The following is a 26,581-nucleotide window of genomic DNA, read 5'->3' as shown; positions in this document are numbered from 1 at the left end:
CTGATATGTTTTTTTCTGCTTTCGGCAGTGCCAACCGGTTAGGGGTATCATCTTTACTTCCCTTTCGCCTGGATTTCTTTTTATCCGAGTGTAACATTTTATTCGAAAAGAAAAACAGAAACAGTTATTTTATTTTTTACAAGGGTTGTATTTTCGCACAGACACAAATATTTACAAATTGAGTTGGCTATTCGGCCGACTTTTTGGGGAGGATACTGAGCGTCGCCTCCTTTAAGGCCTCTTCTTCGTCTTCTGCAGCCAAATGCAGCTACTTCTGACTCGGTGCCTGAGTTGAGTCGCTTGCGAGATGGTCTTGGACCGAACGCTGCGGATGGTCATCTTAAGCTTTGGCTGTCGTTGCAACCGCCTGTGTTGTGGCCTGGGTTGAAGCCCGAACTGGGACAGGAGTCTCTTTGATGAGCTCTTCCTCTTTCTCACTCTGCAGCTCGTCCAAATCGTCTCCGAAGAGTTGTTTGGCCGAGTCTGACAGGTGGATTGCTTCGAGATCTTTCGACGATCTGAGGCTCTTTCGCCGGGCCGTCAATTTTGCGGCTGCCTTCACTAATTCCTTTAACGGATGGTTGAATTCCAACTTCTTTCACGTGATTTTCACTGGTGTGGATACAGTTTTTCCCTCGTCGCACCTTTCAAGAAGGACTCTCACCGTTTTTTTCTATTTCGGTACCCTCTACTTTTTCAATTCCCAGTTAATTTAACTTTGTTACGTACCTCGGCTGGACTAGCGCCTTGCCTTTGGACGGCTTTGGTGCTATCAGACTCATAAACGCCAGATTTTTCAGAGACTCAACGTCTACCTCTTTCGAAGCAGCCGCCTTTTTCTTACTCGCTGCCAGATAAAGTAAGGGAAAGGATTCAAGAAAGGTTTTATTTTTATTGTTTATATTTGAACGGTTTTCAGCACAGAAACAGATGGAAAATTGCTGATGAAGAACCTGCATTTAAAAGGTAAGAAATGATCAGATGGGGAAAGAATTAATCACAAAAAAATCAGCTTATATTCAAATAGTGATAAAGAATTAAGGGGGTTGAGCAACAGCCGGAGCATCTGAATCATCTGTGTCTGATTCTAAAGATGATTCAGAGGAAGACGATTCATCCAATATTTCATCTTCTTTATCATCTTTTTCGTCCTCCTCTGGCTTTTTCTCCTTGATATCTCTGGCTTGAGTTGCTTCTTGGAGCGCTTTCTCTTTCTCTTTATCCTCTTTCAACCACCCTTCCAAAATCTTTACCAGTCGCCTTATTTGCTTTCTTTCTCTTTTCCCCAAGTTCACTCCATCCTTCTTGGGGGTCTTCTTTTTTTGCTTGTTAGACTTTCCCATTCTCTGCAATTTTAAAAATTATAATTATTATATTAAATCAAAAATTCAATTTAATTTCTTACCTTTTTCCAATGAATGCTTAGACTTGCGAGCGACTTAAAATTGAAGTTTTTCAACTGCAAGGTATGGCGACAGCGTTTTACGATGAAGTTGAAACGCCGAACAGCTACCGTAAATAAAAAAAATAAAATTAATTTATATTGTTTTGCAATACTTCCATGATTGGAAATTTTTCCAGATAAATCTCCTGAGGAGTTGGATAAGTATCCAAACATGGATGATTTGTAATAGTTGTAGAAAAAAAATATTGTTGATGTTGCTCGAAGTCACACGGAGGTTTTTTTTTCTCCGTTGTTTGTACTATGGTAACAATCGGAAAAATTTGCTAGAATTGAGTCGTTATGCCCAGATTCTTACACGATGTGGATTTCATAATTCAATTAAGTTTTTTCCTTTAGGTAGGATTTTTGTAAAGAGATTTGGTTTATATTTGATGAATTATTAACTTTACAATTTGTTTACTGTTGATTTTTGCGAACTGTGTTTTTTAGCTTTTCGAAAACAGATTGTGGAATAACACACCCATGAGAACTTCCAGAGATAAGAACCCCCCAAAATGGGCCTAGTTGTCCGGATTTTAATTAGCTTCGGGAGTGTCCAAGCTATATTTCTTGCCTTGACTTGCGGTCCATTTTGACGAAAAATATCGCAATTACTGATCTTTACGCTGGCGCTGCATGATCATAAATTACCTGGATTTTGGCAGTGGACACCGTCTGGTTCTTGGAAGAAAATAACATTGCCAATAACACCTCCTGAAGATTTTACAAATCCACTGTTCTTCATAGGCAACGCAGTAATTGTTGCATCTCCGCCTGTCACTGTAAAAAAAATTAAAAATTAAAAAAAGGAGAAATGGGAGTTTGATATATGCGCGGCAAAAAATGTTAGTCGTCGACAAGTCGGGATAATTTTAGAATTATTTCTCGAGGGAGTGGTTTTTTCTTCACGAACGGAAATTAATTATTATTTAATTGTTGTTATGACCATTTCATAATCACCCCCTCGCAAGGGGTTGTTATCCATACTATCGTATTTAATCTGTCTTATCCATCATGTCCGTACAATCAAACAGATACACGCGCCATCATTACCATCATTACCATAATCATTACCATTAACCATCATCGATAAAGTCAAATGAAAAATATGAATGATTATTGGGGAAAAAGTGGGGAACACACAGTTATAAACTTCCAGTTACGTTATTTTGTTTGAATATGTTCCAGTCAACAATTAATTTAAGGATTCTTCCATTTCGATTTTCGTGTTGTTTGTTAAGACATAAATTGTTTGAGTTAGGGGATGGATTTGAAATAAAATCAATCCCACGAAAGCTTCATTTCTTTGAACGTAAATTCCCTTTGCTGACGAATTGGCTAACATTAACATAATTTTCATTTGTATTATTTTTACATGTTAGAAAATCGCCTGACATTTTAACGGGGGGTGTGACGTCATCTTCCGTGTCTCGTGCAGAATTTCTTTTTTGTTCATTTTTGACATTTAATTTTGTTTAAATATTGCTTGAGGACGAAATTCTTTCCTTAAACAACACTTAAAAAACAAAAAGAGTAATAAAAAAGAAAATTTTTCGTTTCCCCAGAATTGTCGAGTGTCATTTGATGTTAAGAGTGAGGAACCTTTCACCTTTTAACCTTTCAACAATCCTTACTTTCTTGGCAAAGAATACAAGAACTCGTTTTTGGTTAGAACTCGACATTTTTACAAATTAATTATTGAAATGCCATTCAAATTGATCAAATGATAACTTTAAAAGAAAAGGTCAACTATTCAATTTGGGCGTAATGCGAAGAAGAACGTATGTATTAAGAATATAGCGGGAAAATTGAATTTACAATAATCATCTATTCATTCAACGAAGCGAATATAATTCAATCGAACGCTTTATTTTTTATTCCTCTCCAATAAACTGGAGAAATCGATGCTCGAGGTATGTTTTGATGTGTTGGAGATCCCCCCACACACTTAATACCCCCCACCACCCAAAAGAGGAGAGGAAATGTCAGGATCGCAAATATTATGAAAAAAAGTGTTGTGTGTGACTCAATTTTGGGTGTTAATGTTTTGGAAAATGGAGGTAATGCGAAGAAAAATAAAAACACTTACTTTGTCTGTCGAAAGATATTATTAGCGTTTCCGAGTTGGTTTCAGTTTGTGTTTTCCGTAATGCAGAATTTACCATTTTGGAATATGGATGATACCAGCATCATGAGCAAATTGTACGTTATTACGAATGTTGCAGACTGTTGCTAGGATATTCAAATTTTTTATGTAACGAAAGCCTTTTTTTACTAAAGTTTGGCTTAAATCTTGTCAGTGCTGATTTCCTCTACAGAGCTAGACAATAATTTCTTAATCTGAGATTTGTAGAAAATCGGGATCATTTAATATTTCAAGGTCAGGGCCTGCCGTCTCAGCTTAAAGTAATTCTAGATCTAAATCTGCTGAACTTTTTTCAGCAGCAGTCTCTGCTTCTCGCTGGCTATGTCTTCTATATTTGAAAACTTTATCTAAAGAATGAGATGAGAAATTATACCAATGACTGACAGTATTTGTCTTTTAGTAGTAATTTCTCACATACAAAAATATGAAAAAAGTACAGTACCCACACATAGTTTGAAAACACGACGAGTGTTTTCGCGCTTTTAACACGGCGGCTTACGGGCCAAAGTGTCTCCCTTTTTTACGCGATAACTCACGTTTGAGTTATCGCAAAGCAAATATTAAAAAAAAACCTCTTGTTGAAGAAAAAATTATCATTCACCATGATTTTTTTGAAATTTTTTTGAATATTAGTTTAGCCCCAAAATTTTAGATATAAAATTTGGAAACATCGGCACCTTTGCCATATGTTTCCAGGCTCGAGGCGCTCGTGGCACTCGTGTATGTTCGTTCCTTAAAAGATTCTAAAAAATTCAAATATGTTAATTATTATTTGAAAGTTGCATAAACGGTAGACGACATAGTCATCTACAGTTGGGCAAAGTTTCAAATTATTTAAATGATACGCTGATTTTTGCCGATTTAATAAAAAATGCCGAATAATTTTCATGGTGCAGGGACGAAATCCTAGCCCGGGGGAAGAATAGAGGGAATAGAATAGGGGAGAACAAAGGGGTACGGCGGTTTTCCCTCTTCTATTCTATTCTAAATAACTCCCCGTTAGTACTACATCATCATGTCCCTCTTCAGACTATTTTTGCTAGCGCTTAGAGAAGGTTCACCCTTTTTCACAGAAAAAAAAGAGAAAACCTTAGTTCAAATGGCTAATAGTGGATCTAGCTCATCTAGTTCAAGCTCAGAAAGTTCTAGTTCGTCATCGTCCAGTTTTTCCTCTTCATCAAGTGACTACTCGCGTAGAGGAGACCGTCGGCGCCGTCAGGCCCGCAACCGTGAGCGCGAGAACGAGCGCGTGGCTGAGGGAGGCCGAGACCGTATCCGAGCCAATCCCGCCCATCCGCCTGTTGCCATGGATCAGCCCTTGCCAGTTAATGTGGTAGAACAACCAGCAGCTCAAGAGCATGGGGGACAGCAGCACGAGATTGGAGGGGGCCTGGACGGAGAGCAGGTTCCGATTGAGGCTCAACTTAATCGCGTGGTTTAAGAATCGAGCAAGAAGAAGGTGCGCCCGTCAAGACGAGAGGGTAAAAAGTTGGTGAAGAGATTGAGAAAGGGCGTGAGCAACAAGCGTGTGTCAAAAGTCAAGAAACGCTACTAGGTGTCTTTCAGTGACAAGTTAGGTTTCAAAGTGCCTTCAATTTATTTTCCGATGTACATGCTACTACAGAAGAAGCTAGGCAGCACCGCGTGCAAGACCAACATCATCGAGGCCAAGAAAGTGCTTCACAAGTCGCAGAAGTCCCTTTTACCCATGTTCCCTGTTCCTGCCTATTTGGAGCATCAGAATTTGCCAGGTGCTCAAGGAAAGACAGTGAAAGATCTGGCCAACCTGGCGGGCAGGGCATTCTACGACATGTCGGACATGAGGCGCAGGAATTTTTTGGAGATCGTCGGCCAAAACATGGTTTCCCTGGTGAATGATAGGGACAAGTTCAAGATAGAAGAGGTGGTGAAAAAATTGAGGATCGACGGGCAGTTCCTGAGCGACATCAACAGCCTAGATTTGGGAAAATCAAGGTCGAGATCGGTGAAGGATCGTTTGGCCCCACCACTATCGTCCCCTGGTGACAGTAGACGACGCCAAAACAGCAACTACAGCAACAACGCAACCAACAAAATGGCTACCATCGTTATGACCAGGGCGGCCCCGGTGGAGCACAACAGCAAGACGCTCCTATCCAGCCCAACCAAGCCGGATCATTCGACTTTCGCCGCAACAACAGTGGCCCGCCGACTAATTCAAACGACGCCGGCCCATCCAACGGAGGCTGGTTCATGTAAATCATTCATTATACCGTTTAGACCCGTATCGCTTTAGCCCGGTTTTTATTGGGGGATGGATCAGGCATTATTGGAGGTCCTGGAGGCTCATCTCTGTGAACCCCTGGATCCTGGGGGTCGTGCAGGAGGGTTTCAGGTTTGAATTTGAGTCCTCTCCAGTAGCATGGATTGTTCCTCGCAATGCCGGGACGAGAGAGGCCCAGTTATCTATCGGTAGACAAGAGGTAAAGGATCTCTTTCAAAAAGGGGCTATAATTAAGCCAAGCAGAGTTGAGTTTGTTAGTCCCATGTTTATTAGTCCCAAAGCCACGGGGGGTTTTAGGCCTATCATTAATCGAAAGAGACTCAATCAGTTCTTAATTCTCCGCCATTTCAAGATCGAAAACATTAATTCTCTCAGGCACCTTATTGTTAAAGGCCCGTTCACACTAGGGGTTTTTCGGCTAGTTTTTAGCCGAAAGACGAAAAAACGAGCCAAAATGAGAGCCGATTCTTCCACAAATTTCGTCTTTCCATTGCTTTTTTCGGCGCCGAAAAGTTTAGAAATTTCCAAACTTTTCGGCGCCGAAATCGACGGAAAGACGAAAGTCAAAAGCCGAAAACTGAACAGCCAATCACAGCATTCCATTTTTGATGCGCAAATATTTTTTTATATTGGGGCAACATCAGCAATGCAAAATTTGTCTGCTGTCATTCTTTCAATATTCGTAATTATTTCAACGTGTGTTCCTCGTGATTTCTGGCTATTTGTAATTGTTTTTCGATTAGTTTATTGTTAGTATGGATTAAAAAAGGTCTAAAATGAAGTCACCGATTAAATCTCCCAATCTCGGAGTGAATGGTGCAAGCAAACAAATAACCAACGCGTATGTGTCAATAAATTTATAATTTCAGAACTGTGTTACGTGATCACCATCGCTCATTTTTGTACTATTATTATAGGAATACTACTATATATAGAAAAAAAAAACGAGCTAGAATGTGGTCCAAAGCAACAACTGAGAGATTCATACATTCTATTGAAAAGCATCAAGTTTTGTATGATGTGACGATGTCTGATTATAAAAACCAAGTGACCCAAGCTACAGCTAGAGCTGTCATCGGAAGGGAATTTCAATCAGTATGCTGTTTACATTTTCTACAAATTATTGCAAATATATTCTTTTTAAATTTGTTACGTAACTTTTTTTAACAGGTCCAGGCGAAGTAAAAAGAAAATAGAATCAATTGAAGGACACCTACAGATCTGAAAAGAAAAGACTGAACGAAGAAGATCCAAGTGACAGTGGTTTGGAGGGTTCCAAACGTGCGAAGAAACCTTTGACATACTTTGACCAAACGGGATTCATGTCCACAGTGCATGTGGATGCCGAGTATGGAATGTTATATGAAATTTACTATACGTAGGGCTACAATAACGAAAATTTTCAATTTAATAAACCAGAAGGGTTACAAATATAGACGAAGAGGATGAAGAAGGAAAAAGAAACGAATATGAGGAGGAAGAAATTGGAGGTTGAGAGCAATAATTGAAACGGGGAATTTTTATGATTCTTCTGGTACCACTTAAAATTGATATCCTTTTCTAAATTTTTCACACAGAAATGCTGTAATAAAAGATTTGTACTTTCAGATTCAGATGATAATAACGATCAAGAAATTCAAACATTCTCGTTGAATAACGTAGAAATTGAATCTGATGTTTCTGATCATTCCGTCGTTATTGAAATGGATTCAATATCGAGTGATAGTTATAACCTGGAGACCATCGAGGGACGAAAGGAACCTGATTTTAAAACTCCGATATCTCCTGCTCCAAGTCCAACTCCGCTTAGAAAGAAGAAAGGTATGATCAAGAGAGTTTTATGTTTTGTCCGTAGACTATGTATAACGTAAGATTGTTCTTATTTATTAACAGGCAAGAAGGCTAGTCCGGAGGGCGAGGCTGCCAAAGGAATCGGACAGATAATGAAATCAATTGAGAAAGTTTTAGAGAGCAAACCCGAAGTCAAGAAATCAAACCCTCCCGAGCGAATTCTCAACGAAATTCAAGAAGAGTGGATCACCTATTGAAAAAGTTTGGAATTGCGTGTTGCTGCGATTGATGACGAGGAGTCGCGCGATAACATCCGCCACGAATTTGAACAAGCATTTTACCATGCAAAACAGGATCTGAAGAAGAAGAAACCATTGCAATGACCGACAAAGAGAAGAACTCTCCCTCCAACACATTTAATGTGCCATTCTTATTATACCATTGCCATTTGTAATAACTGAAACATAGCAATAAAAATGGAAACGTCAATATCGCCACTTGAACTTTTTATTCGTGCTCAATAAAATACTCTTCCTGCCACGGAACAATACCCTCATTGTTGAAATACTTCATCTGGTAATCACGAACATCTTTCGCTGCATACGACGCATTTTGGCCAATCTTGGAAGCCATGTCTTGAAAACAGCAAGTAGATCTATCTCTTTCACTGATGTCTTGACGCCAATGGCTTGCTAATAATCTGCCGTTGTGGTAGCGGTCACCGTAAGTTTCATCGGCATACCTAGGGTCAGCAACCGAGAGGAAATTGTGCAGCACCACTCCTGCCAGGACTAAATGTTTCACATTCTTTGGCTGACAAGGGATCGATTTCAAGAATACGCGCCAGCGAGCTGCCATGATCCCATACGCGTTTTCAATAGTCCGTCGTGCTCTGGAGATCCTTGATCATTTTTAGAGGATCGGTTTCAATTTTAGAAGAGATTCTGTCGCAAATATTTGATTATTTTAACAATAATATGTTACCTTTAGTTGTAAATCATCCACGACCTGGGCATTAGACCAGTGCAGCGGCCTGGAAAAGGCTTCCACATGTACACTTCTTGCGAAAAGCGTCATCAGCAACAACACCATAAGGCATCTCAGTTAATCACTTGGATTCGTGTCTGGGAGACGACTAGGTGGAGGCAGTCCTGTAACATTCATAAGATGTCAATACTGACTAAATTAATACTAATAATGTAATCAAATTAGCCTACCCAAGGAGTTAGTTACGAACTGCATTTTAAATTTGGAAGAGTTGTATACACTTCTATCGTTTTCTCTGCCGTACGCTCCGAAGTCAACCATTGTGAAACGATAATTAGCGTCACAGACTGCCAGAAGTACCATACTGAAGAATCCTTTATAGTTATAGTATAAAGAGCCCAAATTATTAAATAGTAATGATTATTAATTATCAATGTCAACATATCATACAATCCTACAATCATTTTACGAACCTGAATGGCCAGGACATTGGATTGATATGTGTTTACCATCTAGAGCACCAACACAGTTGGGGAAATTCCAGCGGTTATAAAACTCAATTGCCTTTGTTTGCCATTGCTCTGTTGATTGGCTTTTTCAGTACGTCTCCTGCTAGAACTTGAAAAGAGGGCTGCTGTGATGGCATTAACTGATTCCGTTGCAGTGGAATGTCCAACACGAAATGCGTAGCCGAGGCTCCTGAGGTTATCGCCGGTAACAAGAAAACGGAGTGTGAGAGCCAGTCGTGCAGCTATAAAACAAAATATGTAATGCAATTGTGTTTATATTTGGATATTTTTGGTACCTAGTGGGATGCACTTGCGTAACTTTGTGTCCTGTTTGTGCAATGACTTAACTCTACCCAATCGCTGATGAACATCCTCAAATGAAGTTGGGGTCATTCTTGTGATATCAAAGAAGACAAATTGGTCGTGCATTGCAGCTTCTCTTAGGATCGTATTGTACCAAGAATGCATTTCACGTTTTTCTTCAGTGTTATGCAAACGTGTCCATAACCTTCCAATTGGTCTTCTTCTTCGTGCAGCTGCGCATTTTTCCAACGACAACTTCACTTTCCAATGTGAAAGCATTAGGTAAACAACCTTCAGCTTCCAAACCCGTAGATCGTATTCAAATTACTCTCCTCTATTCTTACTTCCATTATAATTCAAAAAGAAAAATGAAGTAAAACGCACGTCACAATCACAATAATCAAACAGGAAAATCTTAAAATCTGCAGACAACACAAGTAACCGTCAAAAACAAATAAAAAACGCCATCTACAAATAATATTTTGCATTTCTTGTCGCATTTTATTTAAAAAAAGGCTGCTTTGAGACGAAAAAATTTGTAGTGTGAATAGTCGAGACGAAATCGAATTTTTGTCGGCTTTCGGTATACATTTTTCGTCTTTCGGCTAGCCGAAAGACCATAGTTCTAACGAGCCTTAAGGGGGACTGGATGGTCGAGCTGGATCTCAAAGACGCATACCTTACGGTCGGTCTTTGAGGGACACCAGAAATACTTGCAGTTTCTTTGGGAGGGAGGGAAAAGTGTACCAGTTTGTTTGTCTGCCGTTTGGTTTGGCTTCCGCTCCGTGGGCGTTCACAAAATTGCTCAAACCAGTAGTTGCCTTTTTACGCAGTCTGGGATGTCGTCTGGTCATTTACTTGGATGACCGCATTTTATTAGACCAGTGTAAAATCAGGCTCATGCAGACACTTTCATTCGTGAAGCACCTGCTTCAAGTGTTGGGTTTTATTATTAATGATTTGAAATCCTCCCAGTCGCCACTTCAGTTTCTAGAATTCTTGGGTCTGCTGGTGGATTCGGTAAAATTTCAAAATCTTCCTCCCCGAAGATAAGATTGAGTCAATCCGAACTAAATGTTCCGAAGCGCTGGCAAAATATCTGTCGCATCAAGACTTAGCGAGCTTGCTGGGAAGATTTAACTGGGCGGAATAAGCGGTTCCTTTAGCTAGAGCGCACTACAGGACCGTCCAGGCCGTGTATATTGGGCATTCCAGATAATGTGGGGGAGATTTGCGAGCTAAAACTCACCTATCACGTTTGCCCAAGATGGATCTTGCCTGAAGAATGGATAGATCGGTCTATGTACCAGGAAGGAACATGTTTGAAGCCAAGCCAGCCTTAACTATTTGCGCCGATACATCATTAACGGGTTCGGCGCAGTTTGCGGCGAGACAAGTATCGGGATGATCTGGACATCCGAAGAAAGTTCCCTCCACATCAAAATGCTTGAGCTACAGGCAGCATTCAATGCCCTACAATCGTTTGCAGGGTTTCGAAAATAATTGTACAATCAGGCTGCGTTTGGACAATTCTACGGCAATTTCGTATATTAATAGGGTGGGGGGCACACGGTCCCAGGCATTGAACGAACTCGCCATCAAAATAGCTCGTTGGTGCGAGACCAAGAATATTTCGTTGCAGGCAGAACATTTACCGGGAGTATTGAATGTCATTGCAGACAGGGAATCCCGCAGGAGAATCGATTGGAGCGATTGGCGACTGCACCCGGGGGCTCTCAGGAGTCTGATGGAAGTATGGCCAATGAAAGTCGACCTATTTTCCAACCCTTGGAACGCGCAGCTTGAAACATTTGTCAGCTGGAATGCACAGCCGGGAGCGTGGGCGACGAATGCTTTTTCATTGAACTGGAGATCAATGAAGGGTTACGCTTAGCCCCCCTTTTCGGTTATTCGGGATTGTTATCCAAAATCCGGAGAGAGATAGCGTCAATAGTGGTGGTCACCCCGCTTTGGACGAGCCAGCCATGATTCCCGTCGCTGCTGGGATTCTCTTGCTATGTCACAAGAATTTTTCGCCCGTCCGAGAACCTCCTCAACAATTTAGTCAACAATAAGAGACAGAGGAGAAAAAGCTTGAAACTATATTGCAGAAGAGGTTGTCATTGAAAATTAAAATAATTAGTGGCTGTGACCAGAGAGAGTGGTTTTCATGTTTTCACGTTTCCGACAAGTTTTTGTTTGATTTATTCTCTGGTCAGACTGGTTTATTCAAATGTTTTTTTGTTTGTTTTATTTTTGGCAGACTTTCATTTTTACAGCAACCATGTCAAAAAATTTTCATGAGAAATACTATCACGAACGATTTTATGGGTTCCTAACACAGTATGCGGAAACTTCCATCAATCTGGAAACAGTTAAGGTTCCCAATGGATACAAATCTACTTTGTTCGTATACGGAGAAAGCTCAATTTCACACACACATTCAAAAAGGAGCAATCAAAAAAAGATGTTCTACTTCGATACATTAACAGTATTGTTGTCGAAAAATTCATGACTTGGTAACTTGATTTACTTATATTTTTTTTATTATTACTCAAATAATAATTTTTTATTTGAATAATTAATAGGGCATTCCTCCCAGAGAACTTCTTTTAATATCTTTAAGAAGCGGATTGAAAAATCAATCAGTCCAAATAGATTTTATCATCCACATATAGTTGTGCGTTCCTTAGATGAGTTGTTGCCAGACATGACATGTCACATCACACAAAAAACAAAACTTTTTCCGGGTGAGCAAGTACGTTTGTCATCTCAAAATCTTCATGAATGGAAAATGTAAGTATTTTTTTTTGTAACTAATGAAATATTACGATAAAAATTTGTGTTTTAGTATTCCAGGTGATTGAAGAAGGTAAAAAGTTGCAACTAGCTAAAGTGAATGTGTTAATTTACTTTTCTATGCAAAAGCTATTGGCCCATATTTGCCACTATCAACAGAAGTTCAAGATGTGTTAAAAATCCTGAACGATCCAGATCGTCAACTTCGTCTCATGGCGGCAAAGAATCTCAGTCAATTGATTGTAATCTAATTGCGGGCTGATCCTCTTTTTCATAAGCTCTACACCAGAATCAAGAAGATTGAAATTTCTTCCTTCAAGGAACCATGGCTGCAGGCACTCAGAGGTATTATTACTCCTGCCGGCGACCAGATGAGTGAATCCATCTATGTACTACCCATCATTTAGTACTAGAGTCCCTGTGAAAGTGGAACCCTCTCCCAAAAAATAGAATATGTAAAATATTGTCTAACACGTGAAAAGGAAAGATATTCATCTTTGTCAATTGTATACAGGCATGAATCTTTCACAGCTGCTGACAGGCCTGGCGCTTCCTCAGGATGCAAACCCTTTGAAGATTATTCCGTTGATGATGATGATGATAAAAATAATTGTGGTGCTTTCAGTACAGTTTCTTACAAGGAGTTGGATTGGGAATTGTTTGATAAATGTTTCAAAGATAATTTTTTATTAAAAAAAAAAAATTTGCCAACAATTTTTTTTTATTTCACCAGGAAAGCTGAAGAATCTTCTCATCCAAACTTGTTGCTCTTATTTTTTTGGTCATGACAGCGTTTTCCTCAGATAACTATATACTGCCGCGATAAAAAATTTGCAGGAATGTCTTGCAATTCAAAAGCTTCTTTCCCATTATAATTAATTGAGAATCGAACATATCATGTGAGTTTGTCTAATCTAATTTGAGTTTTCACGTAACAATGTTTCATGATGCAATGTGACATCTCAGGAATACTTTGGTAACAAAACTAATTTACCTGTTCTCGTCTTCGTCATCAGCAGTTATTTTCTATGGTCCTAACACTCTTTGAACCTACCCGCCAAGAAACACTTGTATCTTAAAAGCAAGTAGTGAGACTTACCCTTTTATTAATTGAAGTAATTATGTCAACTTTAAAGCGATTTATTTCCCCCCCCCTTATTACATTTTTTTGTTCCCCCCCATGAGTATCAAGGAAAATTGGGAACCACTTTATTCACAGTATTGTAACGACACTGGTGAGTTTCTCCTTGCTAATCACAGTAAGGCGTTAACATGAAACAAAATAATCTCAGGTACAAGAAAAACCTATAGTAGCTACAAATGAGATTATTGAACCCACTGCCTCTATCAAACAACATTAGCAGAAATTCATAAGACATCCACAAGAAAAAACAACTCTAGTCTACAAGATTATATTGACCTCACTGCCTGTATCAAACAACATTAGCAAAAATGCATAAGATATCTACAAGACAAAACAAGTCTATCTACAAGAAAAATTTGTCTAAAATTTATTCTTCTACCCCCTAATGATTACTAAAAAAATATACACTTTTTCTCAAGAAACCCTATAACGAAGTCATTACAAACATGCCCAACGGACCATTCCTGTTTTACCTGTTTAAAATAAAAAAATCATGCTGGCCTCTTGAATCTACGCAAACAAATGTATTCTTTAGCTTACTTCATTTTTCGGATAACCTAATTCTGGAATGTTTTGACTTGCACTGTTTCCACGAAATAATCTTGTTTATCGAAGAATCATAATAGACATTATCCATTTCAGGGAAATTTCTGCCTTATCGTCATCTTTGCAGACATCGGCATCGAGGTGCCCGTTGACCTCGAAAAGGCTCGAATTGATTGATTGAAAGATTTGTATGCTTTTTACGTTTCTTTGTTTTGCAATGAAGAGGTGGCCAAGAACCTCGTTGGCTTGATAAATCATTCATTACTTCTTTAGAATAATCCTATAGCCTTGCTGCCGAGATTGAAGAGCACAGAACCACTGGAAATCAGAAAACTTTACTTTATGACAACAACGGTCGCAGTCTTCTTGACAATCTAAACTCGCAATTTAAGAAAACTAAAACTGCTAACCCATATTTTGACATGCTAGTCGTTCAATGAGAGTCGACAAGGTATTAAATTTTATTGGGTTTTTGTTTTTCATCAATTTGGTTGTAAAGATCGACTCATAAAAGTTATCTGGTGAAAAAAATATTACCAAAAAATGTCTATTTGTCATTTCAACTGAGGAAGAAGGAACGTTTTTCGTACACTTATTGCAAGACTGTGGTTTGGTGACGTGATATGTAAACTCAACTTTTTTTCGTCCATCAGAAACCTGCCCTCAATGTAATTGACTTTTAAAACTGCCTATATCTTTACGGGGTTTCTAAGTATTCAAACAGCTTCTACAGAGTTCAGGTGTTAAAAGAAATCCCTGAAAAATTCGTGGTACTTTTTGTTAATTACGGCACTCAAGTCACAGAAAAAGGACCCAATTTTTTTTCGCCAGTTTCCGGCCTAATAAATTTAAAGAGACCATTTTTTTGCATTCGTTGCAAGTTGGATAGAGCGTCACTGGCTATGGAGCAGTGGAAGGAATTAATAATTTTCAAGACAATCTAAGTAAAAACTGGTAAATTTTGGAAAAGGGCAAACTGTGGAAAAAATAAATTGTCAAACCATTTTACAAATACTGAAGTTCGAAAAGAGTTACTTGGTTATGGATGTCTTGGGGATGAAAATGAAGACGCTATCCACAAATAAATTTTTTAAAAGGATAAGTACCCTGAAACATGTTCATTTGCATACCCATTGTTTGTCTCTTTTTTTATGCCCATTTCCTCCCGTTATCTGTTAATCCTCATTGCATTTAGTCGTGGATCCTTAAGACACGGCATAGTGTAATAGTTTATAAGCAACCCAACATTTTTTTGGTGTGACAACCATTTTTATGCTCCTTTAGAGCATCCAAGACACCATCTTTTGACATTCGATTCAGATTGAAGAGAGTGTCACTGGCTATAAAGCAGTGGAAAGAATTAATAATGTTCAAGACAATTAAAGTAAAAACTTGTAAATTTTGGAAAACGGCCTATTCTCTGTGGAATTGTGGGACCATTTTTGAAATACTGAAGTTCGAAGAGAGTTAGTTGGTAATGTGATTCTCTAGGATAAGAATGAAGACGCAATCCACGAATCAATTTTTTAAAGAATGTTTTGTTTACCCTTTTGATAATTTTTTAACCCTTTTTTATGCCCATTTTCTCCTGCCATCTATTAACCTTCATTTCATTTCGTCGTGGATTAAGACAAGACAAGTGCATAGTTGCAACCCAACATTTTTGTGGTGTGTCAACCACCGAGGTAACGTCTTTTGTTGTACTGAACGCCCCAGCCGCCAGTTGACAGACGTGGCTTTTCTTGCTACTCACAAACCCCTCCCCACCCCCTAACCATATTTTAATCCTTAGTGTGAAATATGTTTCAGTGTTGGGTGCTAGGGAGAGACAACAAAAACAACAAACCTCTTTCCCGAAAAATGTAATTTGGAAGCAAATATCTCCGAAAGTAAACATTTCCCACATTGGAACATTTAACAAGGCATTCTTTCATTTTAAATATGTATCAACGAAATAAATAAAAAAATGTGGTAGCTGACATAGGAATCGTCACAGTGACCCGTCCTCTAGCTTAAGTAGTATATGGTTCAGCGGATCGTGAACGCTGGCGATTTAACCGCTTTAATAATTTTTTTTTATAATAGGTCAGTTTTGTTTGTTTTGTTTGGATTTAGGGAAGGGGTCGATTTGTTTTTGGTAGGTGGCAGTCGAGGAATAAATCTTTTTTTGGGGGGGAAGTTTTATTACCGGGGAATTATTTACCGGATGGGTATTAGACATGGAATAATACTTCAACTAAAACTTATTCCAATATTCCTTCATTTTATAGTGGTAGTGCATGACGCAAACCCTACCCTGATTTCGAACGCAACCTGCACGCTGCCCCCTGGGGGATCGATATCGAAGTAATTTTTCAATTTTAATTGTGAAATTCAGTGTCAAAGTCTTTTATCATCTTTGCAATTTGTATTTTACCTGTGTTGGTGATTAAAACGTTACTACGCTAAGGAGCTTTGAACGAGGAATTTTTTTATACCCGCTTTACTAGGTTTTCTAGTCTTTAAAGTGTATTTATTTTAAATCTAATGTTTGTTTTTTTTTTCATTTTTTAGGTCTGGAACAAATGATGCCTGATAACCTTTTTTAATTTTCCAAGAATACAATTTGTTTTTTACTCACAGAAAAATTAACATTACAAAAATAACATTTAAAAAATACCATTTTTATCTTTTAGTCGATTTTTCTGCTTTTCATTTAATTTTTGCAGGTATATGTACGATTGGCGTTATATTTTCAAAATATTTTCAAATCCCTACTTGAATCTAGAATTTTCCATCTCTGTCAGTAACCCTCTTTAGTGCGTTTATTGCAGTGAATTTCATAAAAACCGCGCTACGCAACATTGACAAATTGACAAGAGGATGAATTTCCACACATTATCTTTTTCTTTTTTAGGGTTTTTCGGTGATTTTTTTACCTTTTTTAGGGTTTTTTGGTGATAATTTCAAAGGATTGATTTTTTTTTGTTATTAAAAATGTCAAAAAGGTTTTTTTTTTCCAATTTATCAGAACTATAGAATACTGTTAGCGCCACTGCCATGTTAACTTCTCCTCTCGGAAATTTTCTCTGTGGCTGAAGCCAAGTTGACGAATCAATAGTGAAAATCGGAGCTAAGATATCGATCTCACTCCTTAGTGTAGTCAAGATATTAAAAAGGGGGATTATCGGGAACAAACTGCTGCACGAAATTTTTTGTGTTGCTGTTTATGTTTGGGTGCTGGTCGATTGGGCAAAAATTCGGATTGCCGAATCGACATTTTGTCGAATCACCGTTACAATTCGGCAAAATTTCAGTTTGTCATTGTTTGTCAATTGTAAATGCACAAATACACATTAAAATTTAGAAACATCTGAAGGAAATTGTATATTATTTTCAAACATATACATTGATTTTATTTTGAAACAAATTTACGGAGAAGAAAAGTTTGCGGACAATTATTCACAGAGGTCGTCTTTGTCATCATCATAGCATCTTGCATCGTTTAGTTCGTTGATGACACTATCGTAAATTTCAGAGACTTTTTTTAGCAGTTGTTTGCAAGAAATGAATGCTGGATAATAATCCCACAGTTCAATTAATTTTGCATTTACGCCAGCTGTAACTTTACGACAACGTTTTAGAATTCTGTATCTAAAAAAGCAACCTTTTCTGCAATGGGATCATTTTGGCCTCCGAAAACAGTTTTGGGACAAGTTCATAAAAATTCATTTTTGTCCTCGCCCTTTCATTGATGCGATTGTGCCATCCTTCGGCATCGTTATTGGTTCGAACATGTTGGTTGAAAACAGACCCTTTTACGGGAAGCCACACAGTCCCGGCAATCCAGTTCCCGCATGTAGGAAAAAAAATTCTTGACCAATACATGTTAATTTTTTTACGAAAAAGAGCATTACCCTTTTGAAACAATTCCTCCATTTCTTTTTCTAAGTAGTTGAACATTTTGGGGATTTTTTCATGTTGAATAAGGTTGAGAGACATAACGCGTTTCAATATTTTATGTGCATATAGCACATATAGGACACATATAAGGCAATCGGCAACGCAGAATAAAATGCCTGAAAAATGTGTCGAAATGGGGGTAACACGAAAATCGTGATATCTCAAACATCTTAAAATAATAAAAAAAATCCTCTTGCATATGGGAAGAACGATGAACGGGCTACATTTTCTACAAATTAGTTTTTTGTTAGAGCAGAATATACGGCTAATAGCGATGTACTTGCAGGGGGAGACTTTGGGTTTTTCCTGATATTTCACGATTTCCAATCCCGATTATCTCGTGAACGACAGAAGGTAAAAATCTGGATTTTATTCCGTTGGAATCGCCGTGCGATTCTAAGCAGAATAAACCTAGTCCAGATTTTCAGAGTCCCTTTCCGAATTACGATCCGAAAACAAACTCCTGAAAAAAGGGGTATTTTGGTGCGGTTGAGTGGGAGATCGCTTGTTAAAATGGAGTAAATTGTTGCTCTCGTCAATGTCTCTTCAATGTAGGCGATACGAAGAAGGGTACCAATGAACAGGGAAGTAACATATATAAGAAACAGATTCACCACAAATCCCGTTGAAATCAAGTTGCCAGAAACAAACTCTATAATTTCATTGACCAAGTTCTCAAGCACAAATACAATTTGCACTTTGACTAAGGTAGTCAAAGGGCCATCGAAGAAAGTACGATGTTAAGTGCCAATTGCTTGTTGTTGAGGTGCCAATGGGATTGTTAAATTTAAATTTGGTGGTGTGTATAATGGTCAACCCAAAAGGGGGGTCTACCCAAAACAAATTGTAATAAGTGATTTATATTAATGAGCTTCATTTATACCTATATTTTCTTAATCTGTGTAAACCCCGCCTAAACAAATTAAGGGATCATATTTAAAAATGTGTTTAAAAATTTATTTTATGCTTAATGGTATTTTTTAATTAAACATTTTGTATTAAAAAAAAAGGTTAAATAGAATTGCAAGATTAACTTAAGTTCCAGTTTTGGTTTAATTTAAATGTTATTTAGTATTTAAAAAAATTGAAATCTATTGAAAAATCGGTGAGCCGTCGAAAATTGCTTTGCGCGTTTTAACATGGCGCTTATAGGGAAACGAAAAGTTTTAAAATCTCTCCCATTTGTAACCTAAACAACCTAAAAATACAATCTTAGTTTCGTTTAATTCATTGTTTTTTCTACTTTAAGTTTTCATTAGTTTTTTTAAGGCGAGACCTATTTTTTTAAGTTATTCATGTTTTTATAGACCTCCAATCGTCAATTTTACTTTTATTAATCAACACACCCGCTGTGGGGCTTCTTGTTATAGCCGCTGCAACTTTTTTTCGAAATATGCCGACGAGTATAAAAACAAACCGAATTTCCATCTTTCATCAGCTATGGATAGTTAATTAATTTGTTATGTAAGTGAAATACTGGAAATAGTTAATTTTATTAGTTATTGTATTACAATCTCTCGTCCTTCTCGTCTTCTGCAGTTTTTTCTACATTTTTGCAACTCACACCTTTGCAGTTATTGCAGGAAATTATACAGGCCATTCCATTTTTATGGCAGTACATTTTTTTCTGTCACAAGAACCACTACACCCACATTTAATCATCTTTAATATCTCTTTGGGAGCAGGTGGAAGATCAGTTGTGGTAGGGAATAACATGCCATCTTTTATTAACCAGCCCCATTCAACTTCCTTCAAATTCTTCGTCCCCAACCACAGTTGGACCTTTACAAAATAAAAAAATAAAAATAATTATCGGTAAAGAAAATAATCTTTTTTCCTCTAATACTTGTAAGTTAGCTCTTCTGCAATAATATTTCAAAGCACCTTTAGTGGGAGGAAGATTTTGCGGATTAATTGCTTTAGTAACAATTTTTTTTAAATGTTATACCGCAGCATGCCTATTCCATCACTTGGCAAACCACCAAAAATAATGCACATCACACTCCCACCTGCTTCCTCTATTTCTTTATATGTAGAATTTGACTTGTAAAAAACTTTTGTCAGTAGATTTTTGAACAGATTTTCTCTCATGCTGCACCGGTTCTCTGGAACGGATTGCTCCAGGACATCAAGATTTCCACCGATCTCAGAACTTTTAAATTTAGACTCAGAAACTCGATGTCGCGCTCAATGCATAATTTTTAATTTGACTATCTGTGATTCTGTACCCAAAACCCAAGCGTCATTTGATCTATAATATGGAAAGTGCGCTATACAAATACAAATATAATAAATATAATAATAATAATAACATTAGGTTAGTATTTTGGAGCTTCAATGCAATAGCTTTCCCTTCCCAAATGGTTTTGATGTCGTATCACAACCAAGAAATGAGTGATAAAATAACAGTGAGGTGCATACTTTTTTGCCCAACATACACTGTAATTTTTTAATATTCCAGATTTTACCACCTTTATTATTTTTCGATTCACTTTTCATGTACATTTCTTTGTGTGAAAAATCACAGTAGTGAATTAGCAATACCAGCAGGTCCGTGTCTTCTCCTATGAGAACAGTAGTAGATTTTAAGGAACATTCCAATGCAGCATTCACTATAGTTAGATCTGTATCTGCCTCTGCATGAATTGCAACAATCTCTCTTGCATTCATATGTTTCCCTAACTCGACCAGGAATCGTTGTTTGTTTTGTGGGTTTGAAAGGAATTCTTCTTTGGTATTATTGAGCTTCATGTCGTTAGTAAACAAAATTTCTTGGCCAATAACAGATCTCGATCTCTTCATATGAGTCATGTCTTAAGTAGAAGGTCCAGACGAGTAAAAATTGAACACAACCTTTGCGCGCGTTCCATAGTTTTTGATAACGTAATCACAATAACTTAACAAGATATTAGAATACTTTTCACACTTCGACCAAGGCAAACGATGAAGAAGCCAACCGCCATCTTTCACAAATTGGATGTGTTCTTTTCTTGTTTGATCCACAAATATTTCTTCTTGTTCATGATTGTAATTTGATTGTGTGGCGATTTCTTTTGCTAATTCATATTTGTTGGCATTTCTCAATTGGCAATTGCTATCAAATAGCGATAACGGAAAGGTTGTTAGCTCATATTTGAAGTATTCACATAAAGTCGAGTCTTCTTTTTTGGATGTTAAAACCAAAGCCAATCTCTGAAAAAGAAGATTAGGATCAATGGTTATGTTCTTCTTATTTCCTCATAGGTTCTTCACTTGCTGTCATTAGTATGCAATGGTCTTTTTTTCGTGGAATGAATTGAGATATGGGTAAACTTATCATTTTCTTAATTATTTCATTTCACACGTTTTCCGCTGTGTCGACGTTTAAAAATTCAGGTGATTTGACCACACTTTCTATGTTAATCAGTTTTTCTTGCTCTTGAGAAAACGGATTATTGATTCTCATGTACTGTAATAAGACATCAATGTCAGTATTATCCCGTTCTTGTCTACATTTTGTCATTTCTTGATGTTGTTCGCTGATTTGTAGTTGAACTTCAATTAAATTCATCATAAGGAAATTAATTGTGGTACAAATTGGATAACAAAAATATTATGGCATAATGAAAAAATTTGTACAATTCATAAAACATAGACATATTACCAGAAGATTTCATTGTTCTCATGAGGTCCTGTTTTATGACAAGATCACATGACAATCCACCCCAAAATTTATCACTTCTTCTTATAACGTGATAACCAGACAAAAATTTCTCATAAACGTCTGGTTTATCATCTTCCAGTTTATTCATATTTATATAAGTAAGTAGACTTAAGGTAGTTATTATGGCCTGCCAATGCGAAGTAAGGTATCATTTTCATGAGAATTTTAAGATGTAATTTCCAATTGCCAGTACGTTCAGCTGTCAAAAAATCCTTCATAATATTTATCATGTCTTGAAATTTTATCCAAAAATTTCCAGTTTTTGTTTTTGAATGTTTTGATATGTTATCTTGAACCATTCTTTTAATTTTTTTCAATATTTATGAATTATGGATCTCTTCTAATTCACCAGCACTTAAACCACCCATCATCATTTCAAATAGTCGTATTAACTCTGATTTTTCTGCGCTTGTCAAAACTGTTTGAGATTGGTCTTGCAGTAAGGATTCCTGGAACAATTGTTTCAAATTATTCAGAAGTTTTCGATGGATTAAAACAAATAATTAAATCCCTCATCATTTCCTGGCAGCCAAAATAGGTTACTATGCAATAAAGCATTTAGAGCAGAATCAATAAAAAAAATATCCTCTAACTGCCCTTGAATATGCTTTTCCTGTTAGCATCTGAGGAACCGTATTATCAGCATAAATGAAACATAGTAATTCTTTTAATCCTGAGCCTTCCATAAGGTGACCGATGCATCCAAGAAAACTCATAAGGGTATGGAACCCACCAAGTCTTAAAATAATTCCTTTAATTGGACTGGATAACTCAGTATTTTCTAATATCAACAAAGCCCTCCACCAAAAGGGTTGATCAAAGGTTAACATGGGTGTGTAATTGTAGAATTTTGCTTCAGTTGCAATGAAATGTAAGGTAGAATAAATGAAAGTGTCATCGCTTGCTGAAAGATCTATCATAGGTAGGAATACTACTTCTGCTTTTCCTGGATGAGAACATTTTGCCAAAGCAGCATGCATATAGAACCTTGCCAACCTGGCCGCAATGAATTCAGGAAACAGGATGCAAGGTAAAGCATATCTAAATTGCTGCGTCCTCGGTTATAATTCTTTCCAACAGGCTAAATTTAATTGTTGTCATAACATTATAGATTATGTTGCGGTTGAGTATCGGTATTGACCCACGTTGTAGAATTTCTCCATCTGTTACCTTATCATGATAAATTTTATTAATTTAGAAAAGCGTTAACACAAGTTACACTAACTTTTCTCCTTTCATTAAAAAAATTTTCTTTCTTCGAAGCAGGTGTGATTGCAGCAATGATCCCCATCCCATGAAAAGTTCCCTTCCCATCAAGAGTACAGAGATTATGGTCGGCGTTGTCCGCCACATATTGCACGAAGGAATTCGCGCCCAGGTTTAATTTCGTATTTGTGGTAACTGCAGCGCACCTTTAAAAATTCAAGACTTCATTGTATGAAGCAGTAAACCCGTGACCATGAAGAATATCAATCAGCGATTTGGATGGAGTTAATAGATAAACTTGTAGTGCTAATCCAATCTATTTTTAATTTTGAATCATTATTATAATGTATGAATTAAATAGAATATGAAATATGAAAACCTGAAGTGGCGCTATAAAGCCTTTGGGATTAACTAATTGAATAATAGCTTGAGCAATTGAAGGAAGTTTTTTTTAATTACTTTTGGATGTTATAATTTTTGATAAAAACATTTGTAAAAATAATGGCACAAAGCTAAACTTTCTGTGGAACTCAAGAGTGCTGAAAAAATGAGGTAGGATTCCATGGAGACTTCCATTCGTTTGATATATTGAATAAGAAATTTTGCTGCAGTTGACATTATCTCAATTTTTTCTTTTTCAGGGTTTGATTTTGCCTCTTTTAAATGAGAATGTAGTTTTTGAAATTATTTTATCACATGAATACGTCAAACAAATAAGATCACGAGAACCTTCTTTGCTATAAAATTGAATGTTATCTTTGTAAGTTTCAATTAATTTTGTCTTCATGTATGGAATAGAATATGGCTCACAGCCATATGAATCCATAACTTGACATAATTCTTTAACTGTTATGAACTTCTCTTCATTTTCCTCAAGATTTTTCATTGCATAAGAAAATCCAAGACTACGTTCAGCATCCACAGGTTTCCCAACTAATTCCTCACTCTTTCTTTTAACACCTTGATGTACATAATAAGCAAATTACCTTCACAATTAAATTCTTTTGGTTTTTTTTCCATCTGTCAGAAAGCATTGATAGCAATTAATGTGGTAACAAGTTTTGTTTAAATACAAGTTTCCAATTGCAGAAATCTTTGACAGAACCTCAATGGACCAGTTGTCACATCTTGATTTGCATCGATTTCTTATAGATTCTTCCAATTTTTCACTTTGCACAAAGGCTATGTTTTCCTTATCTTTCTTGTTCGATGAAGAACACAAAATGCAAGAAAGAATTTGAAATTGATGAAGTTTTTCGAGTATTATTTAGTTGAGCACAGTGTTTTTGTTTACTTTCTTCTTCACTATTTTTCTTTTTCAAATACAACCTTATTTTCCTTTGTTCCACATAATCCTTTCGACAACTTTCATGGACGTGGCAATTATCAACAAATTTGTTGATTTTGTGATTTTCTTGCCGTTTTATCGACACTTCTTTCAACGATGATAGTCCTTTACTTGTTACACAGGTTAAATTTTCTCTTCTGTCATAAACTTCACAAATAACACAAATTGCGGTTTCTTTTGCCACACCCTCCGTTGCAAAATATAAGTAAACGCAAGCAAGCACCACACAACATTAAAACAAATAAGATCACATTTCAATAAGTTTCACTCAATCCAATTTCAATCTCGTTTAATTTGGGATTTGTAGTCTGCAAAAATATACAATGAGACAAAATGAAATTGCACTGCCTATGATTAGAAGCCTCCCAGCGGGTGTAAAAAGTGAAATTGACGATTGGGGGGGTCTATAAAAACATTAATAAAAACCCGTCTAACTTAAACAAAAATAGGTCCCGCCTTCAAAAAACTAATAAAAACTTAAAGAAGAAGAAACAATAAATCAAACGACACTAAGATTGTATTTTTAGGTCGTTTAGGTTACAAATGGGAGAGATTTTAAAACTTTTCGTTTCCCCATAACCGCCATGTTAAAACGCGCAAAGCAATTTTCGACGGCCTACCGATTTTTCAATAGATTTTAATTTTTTCAAATTATAAATTACATTTAAATTAAACCAAAATTGGAACTTAAGAGCTTGGAGTTAATCTTGCAAATTTCTTTAACCCTGTATTTTTAAAATACAAAATTTTTAATTGAAAAATACCATTAAGCATGAAGTAAATTTTTTAACACATTTTTAAATATGAAACTTATTTTTTCTTGGGTGGGTTTTACACAGAGTAAGAAAACTTAGGTATAAAAAAAGCTCATTAAAAAATCACTTTTAACAATTTGTTTTGGGTAGTCCCCTTTTTGGCTCAAAATGACTGTACTATCAAGAGTCAGAAAACATTTGCAAATGAAGATTTGTTTATGCCGTCAACAATGAATATAAGACAGAAAAAAAATAACTGAATACCTATTTCCTCTGTATGAGTGTCTTTAAACAAGAATAGCTGATGTAGAAGCAAATGTTTGTTTAAACAATAGAAGATAAGACCTGAGAGAGAGCAAGGGAACATACATTATAATGAAAAACATCAATATTGCAAAATAGTTACCAGGAAGAACTCTAGAAAAGGAAGGGGTACTCAAGACTACTCCTAGAAGCCGCCTGAAACCAATCTAACAAAGAAACAACCCCAAACAAATAAAACAAATAAACCTCACAATCTTGATTCACTCGCCCGAAGGCAAACGCTGAACTGAATAGGCCACAAAAAGACTTAACCAAAAAGCCCGTTTGTCGACCACACATTCTTGGCACTTTGTGGAACGTCATGAGAAATGTTGTAGCCGTCTTACTTCCTGGGTCGACGGCTGATGATTTCCTCATCTATGGCCTGTTTTTTAACATCCAAAATGTCGTTTCTCATTTTTGTCACGTTGTTGTCGGGTTCTTTTTCGTCCTTGTTAAAAGCCTGCCAGTTATTGTAACAAAATGTATATAGTTTGCGCTCGAATCAATTCGCCTATTCGAGTCATTTTAATAGTAAGAAAAGAAATGCTAGCTACATGAAAACATTTAAAATTGCAACTATTTCCATTAAAAGCATGTAAACCGACTAAGTTTTGCTTTGAAAAGAACATTTGCTGAATGGTAAGAATCCAAATAAAACCTTTGTTTACCGAAACAAGGTGGTAGCAACTCGCTAATTTAAGTTTACGAAGGTTCGGGATTCTAGATATTCAAAAATATTCTACAAGATTCTGTGAGAATGGACAGACTACACTTAAATACCTAACATTTGTCTTCGACCGATAAAATGTTTTAGTATTTCATTCTACAGCCGGGATGATCCAAGGTAAAGTCGCTGGAAGTGCCCTCGAGGAAAGTGCCAATGGGAGTATACTTTAGGAGCTTCATAAGCGACGACTCGCCTCTTCCACTGCTGCGCGCTTGGCCTGCCTCTTGTTCGCTGCTTACTGGGCTGCACTGTTCTTATTATTCGGTCCTCAAAATCCACTACGGGCTTGTCTTGGCTGGCAGGATCAATCTTTAATTAAGTTATCTCAAGTGGATACAATTTGTTCATTGGTCTGTTAGTTTTTCTTTTGCTTGCCCAGATATCTGCTGTTCTGACTCTTGATCAGATTTTTACTACTTAACAAGCGATCCACGACTCAAGTAGACCAAAATCCTGTAGCGGCTTTCCAGATCTAAATCCGGAAAAGGCCTTAAAAATAAAAAATTATATAATCATGTTCGTCTCTGCACGCCGGATTTATCTGCGTTTGCAGAAAGACGAAATTCCCACCCGTTTACGAGATATTAAGCGTTAAAGTTTGGGTTTTTTGAATTTTTTAAGAAATGGGGGGTTGCTTTGACATCGTTTTTCTGAAAAGCGAA

At 36.9% G+C, this 26,581-nt stretch overlaps 1 protein-coding gene across 1 annotated transcript; it reads left to right on the top strand.

Annotated features, from left to right (window-relative positions):
- The first annotated feature begins 4,689 nt into the window (after nucleotides 1-4,689).
- Nucleotides 4,690-5,031, top strand: LOC124327689 (ADP-ribosylation factor-like protein 6-interacting protein 4). Its single transcript, XM_046786688.1, has one exon. The coding sequence runs from the start codon at nucleotides 4,690-4,692 to the stop codon at nucleotides 5,029-5,031; it is 342 nt and encodes a 113-aa protein (XP_046642644.1).
- Nucleotides 5,032-26,581: the final 21,550 nt, after the last annotated feature.

Source organism: Daphnia pulicaria, chromosome 2 (assembly GCF_021234035.1).
Source record: "Daphnia pulicaria isolate SC F1-1A chromosome 2, SC_F0-13Bv2, whole genome shotgun sequence".
Taxonomy (NCBI): Eukaryota; Metazoa; Arthropoda; class Branchiopoda; order Diplostraca; family Daphniidae; genus Daphnia; species Daphnia pulicaria.
This window is presented reverse-complemented; position numbering and strand designations above follow the sequence as displayed.

Excerpts from the sequence above, each read along its gene's own strand:
- LOC124327689 (XM_046786688.1), top strand. The coding sequence starts at position 4,690 with ATGGCTAATAGTGGATCTAGCTCATCTAGTTCAAGCTCAGAAAGTTCT.